Genomic DNA, 14,263 nt, shown 5'->3' with positions numbered 1-14,263 from the left:
CCCACTGAGACCCTGTTCTCACCTTTCTCCTCCCATTCCCCTCCTTGTGCTGGGGTATATCAATTTGTTGTCATCCCATTGTTTTTCCATTGCCCCATTTTGTCTTTTGAAACATTGCCCCCTGTCATTCTGCTCTTCCAGCTTTGATACCTGTCTAAATATAATCTATATTTTACTAAAACTCTCATCTTGTGTGGATATATATATATATATATATATATATATGTATATATATATATATATATATATATATATGTATATATATATATATGTATATGTATATGTATATATATATATATATATATGTATATATATATGTATATATGTATATGTATATATATATATATATATGTATATATATATATATGTATATATATATATATATATATGTATATATATATGTATATGTATATATATATATGTATATATATATATATATATGTATATATATATATATATATATATATATATATATGTATATATATATATATATGTATATGTATATATATATATGTATATGTATATATATGTATATGTATATATATATATATATATATATATATATATATATATATATATATATATATATATATGTATATGTATATGTGTGTGTATATATATATATATATATATATGTATATATGTATATATATATATATATATATATATATATATATATATATATATATATATATATATATATATATGTATATATATATATATATATATATATATATATATATATATATATATATGTATATGTGTGTGTGTGTTCCCGAAATACAGCCAAAACGGTACACGATAGCACAAACATTTTCAGCCCACCTTACTCACCATTCTCCTGTGGTGTGCAGTATCAAGTTTCGTTAAAATCGGGCAACGACAAAAATTATTAAAAAATCAATTCCCGATTCAGTCAAGTACTCTTCGGGAGAATTTGATTAATGGAAACAACCTCCACGGTATAGTTCGCTTGAGCTATCTTTTTTTTTTCTTGAAATGATTTTTTCATCAACCGCTGTCACAACGGGAACCCAACGGGTTCACGGGTCATTTAGGTCAGGTTAGGTATGGGAGCATGTTCCAGAACAGCGCGTCGCTGCGTCCACTTTCCGCGGGTACTCCAAGGGCCTCCGTCTGGCCTTCCCCCAGGCAGATGCCAGACCCATCCCCATCTCCTTGAGATGCTGGTCAAGCTGCTGCAACCACGAGGCACGTGGTCGGCCCATTGGCCTCCTCCACTCACGAGACTCCCTCGCTGAGAGAATCTGGTGAGCAGGATCAGCGTCAGGAAAACAAGCCACATGTCCATACAGCCGCAACTGATGCTCACGGACCATGCAGGTAACAAATCTCATCAGAGTCTCTCTCAGCAACCACTCGTTGGACACAAAATCTGACCAGCGATAGCCAAGGATTCTCCGAAGAGACCTGGTACCAAAGGAATTAAGTCTCCGTCTCAGATCCTTGGTCAGAGTCCAAGTCTCTCATCCATAGAGCAAGACTGGAAGCACCAAGGACCTGAAGACTCGGACTTTCGTCCTCCCGCACAGGTACCGGCAGTGCCACACCCCATGATCCAGTGAATCCATGACTCCCCAGGCCCGACCCAGACGTCTATTGACCTCTGACTCACAGCCAGCAGAGACATGAATATCACTGCCAAGGTAAGTGAATGTCTCCACGACCTCAACATCCTCACCACAAACAGACACAGACAGGACAGCAGCATCCAATATGTCATTGAAAGCCTGGATCTTAGTTTTGACCCAAGAAACCCATAACCCCTGTGGCTCTGACTCCTTATTCAGCACCTCGAGGGCCCCAAAAGGATATCTAGTCTCTGCAAAGATGACTGCATCATCTGCGAAATCAAGGTCCGAGGTCTTGACATTCCCAAACGATGCACCGCAACTTGATCTCTCCGACATCCTCCCTAAAATCCAGTCCATACAAGTGCTGGAACGTGTGGGAGCCAGTACACACCCCTGATGAACTCCAGTAACAACTGGAAACTAGTCAGAGATGATACCACCACACTTCATAGCACTCTCAGGACCAGAGTAGGGCTCAGACATCAGATCGATCAGTTTTGGTGGCACCCCATGAAGACCAAGAATCCTCCATAGGACATCCCGATTCACTGAATCAAACGCTTTACAGAGATCAACATAGGCTGCAAGCAGCCCCTGCCGAAACTCTCCTCTGCGTTTGGTGAGGACACGAAGAGCAAGGATACGGTAAATCGTTGACCTCTTTGGTGTAAAGCCTGACTGCTCTGGACGCTGCTGCTCAAGCAGATGGTGGCGAACCCTATCAAGAATTATCCAAGCAAAGATCTTGCCCGGCACTGAGAGCAGCGTCACCCCTCGGTAGTTGTTGCAGTCTTGGCGATCACCCTTCCCTTTCCAGAGAGGGACAACAAGGCCCCTCTTCCAATCAGTTGGGATGATGCCTGTGTTCCAGGCAGAGCACAAAACTGCATGCAACGACACGAGTGCAGCATTTCCACCAGCCTTGAGAGGTTCAGCATGGATGCCACAGATCCCTGGAGCTTTACCCTGTTTCAACCGGTTCACCGCAGCCCGTGTTTCCACAAGCGAAAGTGGACCACAATTGATTGGAGGGTCAGCAACAGGGATTGTAACACCATTGACGTCCAACTCGACAGCTGGTGGATCAGCCTGGTACAACCGCTCAAAGTAACCGGCCCAGTGGGCCTTCACTTCAGACTCCTCTGTTAAGAGCCTACCACTCTCTGCTCTAACTGCAGTGCTCCGAGGGATGGGCTTGGATGAACGCAATGCGCGAATTCCCCTGTAAGCGGGACGAGAATCACCTGTCCACAGGTGATGCTCTACCCCCTCACAGATTCCTCGCACATAGGCCTCCTTGTCCACCCTTAGTGCACGTACAGTTTTACGCCTCAGCTCCCTGAACAGCTCAGCTCTGCCATTCAGCCTGGCCCTGCGACTCTGGTCAATGGTATCCAGTGTCCCTTGAGAGACAAAATTCTTCTTTGCCCTGCGGTGAGTTCCAAGACATCCACCAGCAACATCAAGGATGGTGGTCTTGAAGGTAATCCATAACTCTTCAGGACCCCCCAAAGCACCCAGACACCCCAAATGTCCACTCAGCCTGTTCGCAAACTCCTCAGCTACTCTCTCATCCTTGAGCTTGCCAACATCCAGCCTTGGCTGGGATGGTACCATTCTCCAGGATTTATGGTGCAGCTTTAGAGTTACTACAACAAGCCTGTGGTCAGTATTGAGGAACTGAGTACTCCGGTACACCCTGCAGTTCTGGATCATCCTCCAGCGACCGTCAACGAGGACATGGTCAATCTCCTTTGCCACACCGCCAGCGTTGCAATACCAAGTCCAGTGATGAGCTTGTGGGCGCTGAAACCATGAACCGGCCACCCGAAGTCCATGACTTCTTGCAAAGTCAAGGAACTTAGTGCTATTCTGATTCATAGTTCCTGACCCATGGGACCAACACACGTCTCATAACCATCCCTATCAGTTCCAGTCGATGCATTGAAATCCCCCAAGAGTAGAAGTGTATCTCGTCTGGGGCACTGATCAACCACAGACTAGAGTGTGGCGTAGAATGTGTCCTTCACAGTGAGGTCACTCACCTCAGTCGGAGCATAGACAGAGACCAGGGAAATGACACCTAAAGAGTGACGAATCCTTAGTCTCATACGCTCGTTGACCGGTGTTACCTCAATTATCATTGGACACAGCTACAGGAACTCCTTGAGTATGGTAACCATCAGAGCGACCAGACCAATAGTAGGTGTAACCACCCACCATTATCTCGCCGCAATCCGGTCTCTGAACCTCAGAGAGTGCTGCAATACCGATGTCCAAATGCTTGAGCTCAGATGATAACAGAGACAGGTGATCATCCTCTCAGGGATAGGACATTCCAGGCACCCACCCGAAGGGACCACCTCAGGTTAACCCAAGGAGACCGCCGTCTGGTGGACGACACCTCAGCACCACTCCGACACACTCTCCCGCAATCTGACCCAGGGAGGTTACCCCGTGGTTTCCCTCCTTTCATCAAAGATTGGGGGTCCCGAAGGCTTTGCCCCAATCCCGTCATCCGGTGAGCTGCCCTGCGAAGGGAAGCTGCGCAGGAGGTACTCCCACGGAGTGGGTTTTCAGATTTTTTTGCGTTTGTGTGTTTTGTGGAATGAAGGGTTTTACAGTGGCCGGAGTGCAAATCCCGCCACCAACCTCCTAATAAAAAAGTAACCCAACTGCAGGAGGACGTCCGCAGACACAGTTGGGCACTAGATATGGATGGTCGTTGGCTCACAAGGAGCTCCTCCGCCCTTTGACAGGTTTTGTTTTTAATCCTGCTGGGTGTCCATATCCAAACACCCTCCTCACCAGAAAACCTGGTGGGGGAGACGGTTTAGTCGCCGACAACCCGACCATGGAACAGGTTAGTACAGGTTTACATGGTACCTGTAGCAGGTCACAGATCTGACCTGACCTGACCTGTCCTGACCGTCGTTTAGTATTGTGACGTCCACGGGACTTGAACAGTCCCGCCAACGTAGAATGAGCCGAAACGATGGAGGCGGTTTATTTATTTATAACCCAAACATGGCGGTTCTAATCGCTCTACCGCAAACGGGACGAGGAAGGTGGCACGAGTCACTTTTCACTGAGTTGATGATGTTTATTCGTTTTTACTATTAACCAGAAATAACAAGACTCGGCAAGAAGAGGGATCCGGGGCGATTCGACGGGATGGTGTGGGATCGGGCGTGGGGAAAAACACAGACAATTCCAATGAATATACAGATCTCAATCCCTCTAAGGCGCCAAGCACACACACACACACACACAAAACGTAGCTATTTCTGGTGGTCAGGCTGGACCGTGGTGTGGACGCAATTGTCCCTGGATCGGCGTCGGACGAGCTGGTCTTGCTCTCGTCAGGGGGGCAGGAGAAACCGTGGTGCTGTCGACCTCCTGGTCTTGGCCCAAGTCCGCTCACAGCCGCCAGGGAACCAGTTCTGGCGCCAAGTTGCGAGCAGGAGAGGGAGGCAGGTCCGCCCGCCGTTCGACCCCGTACTCCGAGTCAGCAGAACCCCAGAGCCAACCAAGGTGAGGCACGAGGCTCAGCAAGGCTCCAAGACACGATGAAGAACACGATCGAACCAGCACAACAACAAGGATGCTCCCCGCGCAACAGCCTCCCCACCAAAACACACGATCTTTTGGTTGTAATCTTCTTCCTCTTCCTTTTCGACCCCGAACAGAACCTTTTTATCCTCCTGTCCTCGTCACTTCCAATCGAGCCGTTTATTGGCCCACCGCCGTCGCCTTCTGCCAATCGTGATCACGGGGCGGAGCCATCCGCTGCACTGTCCTGTGACGTCACGGCCAGTCTCCAGAGAATACCAAAAGGGGTTTACGCAGACACACTTACCCTATCCCGTGTCCCTATCTAATTACGTGACAATTATCATTTCCCCCCTTGAAGAAATGAACATTTACTAGACAACTTATCACCACTGAATTGCTACTTATTACATCGAGATCCTGGTAAACTCGAACAGCATGGCATACCTAATTAAACATCCTAATTACCCTTTGAATGCATACCCCCCCCCCCTCAAACGTAACAGTATCATCTAAAAGTACACTGATGAGACCTAATATCCTGTTAATTCAGTTGGTTTATGTACAAGATCCTCCATATCTATATACAGTAGATCACTCATTGTTTAAATGAAAATGTACTTTCTTCTGGTTTGGATTTTCTAAATTTATTGTCAGCCTTTTGTCCTGTCTGCTGACATTAGTTGGTGGATGTTAAAGATCCTACGGTGTCCTTTGCGAGGAGTGGGCGAGCTATTGACGGCACCCTGACCAAATTCTAAATTCCTACCCTAACCTTAGTTAAAAGACAGGCCTGACCAGCCCGTTCTTAAAGGCTTCGGCCAAAATTTCCCCCGGCCAACTCCACAAGAATGTGGGAATAATTGTGGCCATTAAAGAAGAATAAGAAGATTGACTTAGCATTTTGCTATTCATCCTTTCCTTTTTCCTCTCCCAGATTCCTGCGTGTAATGGGTCGTTCCCTGCCCATGTTCCTTACCTTGGCTTGCATTTATTCTGTGGCCATGGGCTTGAAGGCCATAGTCAGAGAGAAGGAGGCACGACTGCGCGAAGCAATGGCCGCTGCAGGCCTTGCACCCAGCACCCTTCGCCTCGCTTGGTTCCTCACATGCCTCGCTCCACTCCTGCTCAGCAATGCCCTTCTCACACTCATTCTTAAGGTGAGGACGTACTGATTATGGCAATGATGTGACATTGTTGGTGATCACTCATTTGTGCATCTTTATTCAAGATTTAGCAGAATGAACGTCAAAATCCAACAGGTTTATTTTACTTGCCAATCTGCACCTCTCTGCCTAAACCCCTGTCCTTAGGTTGGAGACATACTGCCATACAGCTCCCCTTCAGTGCTCTACGTATACCTCTGCTTTTTCTCAGTGGCTACAGTCTCCCAAACCCAGCTTATCAGCACTGCTTTCTCACGGGCCAACCTGGCAGCAGCCTGTGGTGGGCTCGTGTATTTCGCATTCTACCTTCCTTATGTACTGTGTGCCGCATGGGAGGATCACATCCCATATGAGGTCAAACTCATTGCGGTAAGCTTTCTCTTTCTATACGTCATGTTTACACTTTATATTCATCTGTGTTTGTGTTTGTGTTTGTTTCTTGTTTTTGTTGTGTAGTTTGTGGCTAAATGAGATGAGTGTCTGACATTAGATAGAAGCGTCTTGAGCTTGGTTACCACTGATCCCACACCATGCACTGCCTTTGAGTGTGGTTGAATTTCACTGGGTTTGGCAACTTGAGTAATTTACCCATACAATGGATGATGACTATTTGTTAATTGTGTGAAAGGTTGTGGTGCATTGACGATGACCACATTTTATATTGTGGGCTGTTTTTGTTGACTCTATACGAAAGGCCAATCGTATCTCTCACCCATGATGGCAACCATCACCAATATCTCTCCTCTATTGATCACAGTTGTTTTGCATATATATATATATATATATATTTTTTTTCCTCTTTTTTTCCCACCTACTCCTTCCTCCAGGTCTTCAAAATAGCTGTTCACCACCATCTCATATCTTCCCCCATCCAAAACCATGATCTTTCCTACCCCCGTTTATCCACCACAAACCACCTCCATGAAATTCAGCATTTTCCTTCCTGAAAGTCCCTGTAGTACCATCTTGTTTACCCCGTATACCGCGCCACATCCCGCTCCCTTCCACAGATATCATATTGTCTTTGTTCCCCACTATTTTGTGCTTCCCTCTCACGCCCCTCTTGTCTCCTGCCTTGTGAAATGTTTCTGTGTATTAGCTCTTACACAAGCCTCGACTTGGTATACAAAAAAAAAAAAAAATAGATCTCTCTTACTCTGGAAAATTCTCTTTATCTCTTTGCTGATGACTCCACTCTCTGCAGTGACATCTCTCCTCCTTCTAACAGACAGGCAGCAGCCTCTTTCCTCTCCTCAGACTTTGACAAAATCACAAACTGGTCAAACACAATTTTGCTTATGTCTCCACATTGTCTTCCCCTTGCGTTCTCCCTTACCCCTCATCATTATCTGCATCCCTTTTTTTTTTCCATCTCCGTCTACTTTCTCCCTCCACCCTGCTGTTGGTGTTTCTCCTTTCTTCTGCTGTTCCCTTTGTTATAGTGTATCCTGATTTGTTCTGTGTAATCGCTCTTCCACGAGCCGAGAAAAAGTTTAAAAATACATTCCCCGACATTCGCGGCATTTTTCAGGAACGTATCCCCCACGATATTGCGGTCTGACAGTATATGTGTATATATATATATATATATATATATATATATATATATATATATATATATATATATATATATATATATATATGTATATATATATATATATATATATATATATATATATATATATATATATATATGTATGTATATATATATATATATATATATATATGTATGTATATATATATATATATGAAGCCTGGTGTTGGCTTAGTGGTTAGGGTGGCGGCTTGGGATCCCAGGGTCCTGAGTTCAAGCCACGTTGGCTGCTGAATTAACACCAGGGGGTTGACTCAGCCTGTCATCCTTCCGAGGTCGGCGAAATGAGTACCAGTGTACTGGTCCCGGTGTATGCCCCGGTTAGAATAGGTGTACCATATCCCTGTGTGTCGTAAGAGGCGACCAGGGTTGGCGTCAGGAAGGGCACCCGGCCATAAAACATTGCCTCAAGAAAAAGCCAAACCCCTGCACAGCAGGGAAAAATGGCTGTAAAAACGGTCATTTTATTATATATTTTTTATATATATATATATATATATATATATATATATATATATATATATATATATATATATATATATATATATATATATATATATATATATATATATATATATATATATATATATATGTAGAAGCGGCTTGTTCCTTTTTAACCTCAATATCCGACACATATTTGTGTTCGCCCCGCGCACACGCGAGCGGAGTCGTGTGAACGCGAGCGCTGGCCACGTGTGTAATGGCGGAACTGCACGCACTTTATGGAATGTGATTGAAAGCAGACGCGTACGCCGCTTCTGAAACGTGCATGGATTTATCCATGGCAATGTACCTTCGGCCCTCACTGACAGCTGCGGATTCTCCACGGATGGTGAACGTCTTCTCGTCTCTGCGGCCAGCGAAGCTGCGATCGAGCCGGGGAATGTACAGTGTCGGCCACGTTGGCGCGCACGGAGCGAGCGCGTTGATCGACACTGGTCGAACGCCCGAGCGGGCATGCAGGACCTTCGACCGGTCGCCCGGGCACGGCCCGGGGGTTTTTCCAGGATGATTCGCGTGCCACTTTCGGTGTGGGCGATTCGTGTCATGTCGTGGGGTCGGAGCGAAATATGTTCGCTGTCTAAGATGGCCTTGCTGGAAACGAAGAGGCGGTTTCCGGACCAAGCTGGCGGGCCACGTGAGGTGTCAGGGCCAATCAGAGCGCCCGATTCAGGTGATGACGTTACGATTTGGGGTGACCCCTCCCCCCGAGCTGCAAATCCTATAAAGGTCTGAGAAGTCCCTCTGTCTCTCTCTTGCTTTTTGAGTTTCTCCGCCTCTCTCTCGCCTCGTCGACACCACCACGACCCGCCTCCTGCTGCCCGGACTCCCCCTCCTCAACTCCGCCTTCTCGGCTCCGCCCACACGACGTCGACCCACCGGCCTACTTGGTCCAGCCTACTACTCCGTCCTCGCACTCTGGACTCTGCCCCTTCTCGACTCAAGCTCCTCCTTTCACGAACACAGTCTCCACACGTGCAGCGGAAGCCAGAGAAAACGCGCCCACTGTCGGGTACCGCACCACAGAGCATCCTCCCCCTCCCCCCCCAAATGTATTGGTGGCACGTTGTGCTATCGGGTGCAAAGGTACCGGGTTTATAGCCTCAACTCCCCTCCCTTCCTGGTTGCAAAACTCCCTCTTCATCGGGTTTTCTGTGTCTGTGTGTGTGTCCTGGCACCTGTCTGCTTAAGTAAGACTGCAGAAGATTGTTATTGTTATTGTTATTAATTTCGTGTTATAAAGTCTGCTCTGTGTCCCCTTTTGTAAGTTGACTGTTAATAAATCATTATTCGGAATGTTCCCTGCTCGTTTTTGTCTTTTCTTCCATTGATCCAGCATGGTCCAAATCCTGCTTTAGCCGGGACTTTATTCCCAACGATCCGTTCCTTTCAGCCGGTACATCCTTGGCAGTGTCGCTCGGCTGCATCCGATCCGGAAAAGTGATCCGGTCCGGTAGAGTGATCCGTTTCGGACAAGGCATACCCAATAGTCCAGGAGACTCAGGATCCTGAGGGCGTGTTCCCCGGTAATTAAACCACATGATTAATTAGGTAACCCATTTGACCCATAGACGGGAGGACCCTAGATCACGCGGTTGAGTTATTGGCGTCCACGGTCGGTTAAGCGACCCGCCGCGTCACGGAATTATCCGTGTGCGACGGCCTACAATTCCGGGGAGTCTGGTGGGAACCGACATAGGGTCCTCTGGTGGGAACCCCCACCTAGTGGTCTTCTCACCCGACCCCGGCCCGCAACAATGTATGTACATATACACCCAGAAGAAACTTGTACCGGCTTTTTTGGATATGCGCCTTAGGACAACTTTGCAGCTGAGACAACATCAACTGGACACAACTTTGCATCACCAAAATGGTGCCATTTGGGATCACAGTTTGCTTTAAAAAAATAAAACTCCAAAATTAAATCTGAAAAAGTTCAGAATTGTAATTGGCAAAATCAGGTCGCCATGACGCCCATGCCCACGAGACCACAGATGGGAGTGCCGACAACATAGCACAATGTTCACCCCTTAGCGTATTGTAATATACGTGTTAGATCCCATAACCAGCTCCCAGTGTGTCTCTACTCATATTATATTGATTGAGACATTATAAATCCAACCCCGACCATGAATTATGATTTTGTCTGTTGGTTCCCTCTTTGCCGATCCCCAGAGTGTACTCTCCACAGTGGCATTCAGCTTTGGAGTGGAGCAAGTGGCTCTGTTTGAGGAGCAGGGCTTTGGTGTTCAGTGGTCAAACATTGCTGGAACTCCTGGACCTGGTCAGGCCTACTCTCTCACAACTGCCACCACCATGATGGCTCTGGATGCAGCCATATATGCTCTACTCACATGGTACATTGAGAATGTCTGGCCAGGTAAGTGTATGTGACTCACTTATTTCACATGCCTTCTCGACTCCTCAAGCATGGTTACTTCGTTTTAATTGACTGGTGTTAAACAAGTGTTTGAACCTCTTGCCATGTCTGTGCAGGGCAGTATGGCGTACCTCGGCCTTGGTACTTCCCCTTATCACGGGCATACTGGTGTGGCTATGAACAAGACAATCTGGCCTCTGCAGCTTTAGGACAGGATCCATTGAATGGTGAGCGGTTGCAATTACTGTAACAAAATATAATATAACGACAACCTGAGGCAAACCTAATGTAGTACGGTAATTATTATGTACATGTGTTCATGAGTGATACCTGTGTAGCAGATGCAGTGTGCATTGAGCCAGAGCCAGATCTTCCAGTTGGTGTCGCTCTTCATGGTCTGCGGAAAGTGTATGGAGATGGGAAGGTAGCTGTGGCCGGTTTATCTCTGAACTTCCTGCAGGGTCACATCACCTCATTTCTCGGTCACAACGGTGCTGGAAAGACCACAACAATGTGAGTTCTTGAATATTCTATTCATATACCAGTACCCAGAATGCAACCAATATAATCCAACAGGCAACACTGCACAAAGCATACAAAGTTCATTGTTTGTCTGACTGCATGATTAAGATCTGCACTTTTCCATTATCTGGGCTCTACTGTGGAGACATTGAAACCGAACAGCAGACCACTCAATAAATACAACTTTAATGGCATTCATGCCCATTCAGGTCCATCTTGACTGGTCTATTCCCAGCCACATCAGGTTCCGCGTACATCCTGGGCCGTGACATCCGCACAGAGATGTCCCTAATCCGTCGCTCTCTTGGAACCTGTCCGCAGCACAATGTGCTGTTTGATAGGTACAGTATTACTCGTGGACACTGCTACATGGATGGTGTAAAGGGACATATTTGGAGCAGATTAATTAGCAATAATGCATTTCTTCCTTTTTCACGTGAATCATCCTTACAATTTCACTCAAAACTGCATCTTTCTCCTTTCATTATCAAACTTGTATAGTACTTATAAGCAGATGCAGCATCTTAAGCATATGAATCTTCTGAAGGGGCATTATTGAGATCTTGTGACTGTTTATTTATTTATTTATTTGAAGCCAACAAAAAAATGTGAGGGTATATTTTTTTTTCCTGCAGCCTAACAGTGGAAGAGCATATCTGGTTTTATGCGAGACTCAAAGGCTGCCCACGCAGGGAAGCACAGGCTGAGATGGGCCGCATTCTGACCGAGCTGGGTTTACCTGAGAAACGAAGGGAACTCTCTTCCAAGCTATCTGGTGAGGACTAGGGCAATCTTATGGTGTGATAGTCCACCTGGTACCCAGCCGTTATCTATTCCAGTGTGCCTACCCTCCAAGATTGTATTGATCCACGTTTTGCTAACTCATGTTGCTATCCAGGAGGACTACAACGGCGGCTATCGATTGCCCTAGCCTTTGTGGGAGGATCAAAAGTTGTGTTCTTGGATGAGCCTACAGCTGGTGTGGATCCGTACTCGCGTCGAGGCATCTGGGACCTTCTCCTGCACTACAGGCAGGGTATGACCTGCTTATGCTTTCTCTCACAATTGACAAGTCATATCTTTATTATCATAATAGATCTTCTCCTTATCACTCATTGAGTCAGTGCAAGGCTCAAATCCAACTCCATAAGCAAAAATTTATCTTGTACCAATTGGACTTTCTTTCTTACTTTGTGCAATTTGTCTTCATTATATATTGTCAGCTTCTTTGCTTGAGATTATTTTTTGATATTTCCTGGGTCAGACTGTCCTGGTTTGACCTGAATCTGATTAACCTTAGCATCTGTGATGTTATGTAACCACCATACATCACTACAGAGTGAATTAAGGTTATCTTGCACTTCTTTTTGTGACATGATTTCAGGATATCCACTATAATATTCTCCACCTGTTGCTCTGAAGCTCTGTCCGTCCATGGTGGAGCTTGGCTTGGCCTGATTCCACCCACAATTGTAACCTGAAAAAACAATTAAATCGTATATGTCTGCCATTTTGGTCACTACTTGTAAGCCTCAGGCGTACGGCCGAAGGCTTCTCGCCTCTGGTGTACATTTGAAGACTGCACAACACGTCTTCTGCATTGAAAGAGAAATACGTTTTGATTACAACCCATGGAGAGGAGAGAAAATAGTCATGATTAATACTTGAAGTATTTAATTAAAAAAAAAACTCCAATCTGTCCTTTTGATGGCCTTTTATGCTTATACACCAGCAAATAAAAAAATGGAAGGTTGTTGTCCGTAATTTCGGTTTTCGCCCGAGTTTTCAAGGCCGAATAGTGTGCAAATACAAGATTTGTAAACAAACTGTATTTCACATGTTCCTGGGCATGTATTCACATATTATGTGAAGTCAATATATTGTTTGCATTACATTATTTCTGCATCGTCTTTGCCTGGTGTTGGCTCAATGGTTAGGGTGGTGGGCTTGGAATCCTAGAATCCTGAGTTCAAATCCCACTCGGCTGTTGAATTAATACCGGGTGGGGTTGACTCAGCCTGTCATCCTTCCGAGGTCGGTAAAATGGGTACCGGCTTGCTGGGATGATTCAGCCATTCGAGTACCCTGTGTCAGAGTGGCGACCCATCCAGGATTGTGCCCAATATCTCAGGAGACTGCTTCGGCAGCATTGACGCTCTGTACAAAGTATGGTCCCATTGAAATGGATGGATTTCTGCATAGCTGCAGAATTGCCAGTATCCATTTTGGAAAACTCTACGTGCAGCATCTAACTCCACATGTGCAAACGTTATACATGCCTATTCCCATGGATTTCCCACGGGTGCTCGCCTACTTGTACAGTAAATATAATAGTGGTGTCCATGCAGTATATGTTCAAGATTAAATTGTGCTTTATTATTCATGTTTAACATGCATCGCTTCATGTCCGCTTTAAACCTTTTGCATTGCATAAACACACTCCTGTGTGAAAAACATACATCACCAAACGAAATATCTTACTTGCAATCAATTTTACCTGCTTTGACATTTTCACTTACAAAAAACTTAATTACACAATGCTGTTATTAAGTAGCACATCGTTTGCCAACATCATGCAGATACCCAGAATGCTTTATGCAGCTGTGATATCACTTGCTCCAATGTGTTGCGATATTTTGCCACTGCCACTTCACAAACCTTCAGGAATAAGTCATTCTCTTACAATAATCTGGAGCAAAATAAGCACGTCAATTTTGAACCATCATTGTATTTCAAACCAATTCTGTGGTTTTACAAAGATTTGACGAGTTATGCCCAATATTTATCTCTATCCATTGTTACGGATCAGATCAGATCAGGGGGGTGAAATGAAGGAGACATTAGAATAGTTATTTCATCGCATGTGTATGTATATGTGTAAGTGTGGTGTAATTTCTGTAGTATATGATAAAATGTGTCCAGAACATGTTCAGAAGGATCTATTCCCCCGACC

The 14,263-nt window shown here is 45.3% G+C and overlaps 1 protein-coding gene across 2 annotated transcripts in view; it reads left to right on the top strand.

The window, feature by feature from the left end:
* Positions 1-14,263, top strand: part of LOC147016743 (phospholipid-transporting ATPase ABCA1-like) — an 82,850-nt gene that overhangs the window by 39,421 nt on the left and 29,166 nt on the right. The window contains exons 15-22 of one of the 2 annotated variants that reach the window (XM_085845695.1): positions 6,085-6,307; positions 6,461-6,682; positions 10,584-10,788; positions 10,905-11,015; positions 11,130-11,301; positions 11,520-11,651; positions 11,946-12,085; positions 12,209-12,346. In XM_085845695.1, the coding sequence (XP_085701821.1) occupies positions 6,085-6,307; positions 6,461-6,682; positions 10,584-10,788; positions 10,905-11,015; positions 11,130-11,301; positions 11,520-11,651; positions 11,946-12,085; positions 12,209-12,346 (1,343 nt within the window). Of the gene's footprint in view, positions 1-6,084; positions 6,308-6,460; positions 6,683-10,583; positions 10,789-10,904; positions 11,016-11,126; positions 11,302-11,519; positions 11,652-11,945; positions 12,086-12,208; positions 12,347-14,263 lie in introns of both variants that reach the window. The other variant, XM_085845694.1, reaches the window with a different exon arrangement.

Source organism: Eptatretus burgeri, chromosome 11 (genome assembly GCF_056783735.1).
Source record: "Eptatretus burgeri isolate ZD-2024b chromosome 11, Ebu_testis_v1, whole genome shotgun sequence".
NCBI classification, from domain to species: Eukaryota; Metazoa; Chordata; class Myxini; order Myxiniformes; family Myxinidae; genus Eptatretus; species Eptatretus burgeri.
This window is presented reverse-complemented; position numbering and strand designations above follow the sequence as displayed.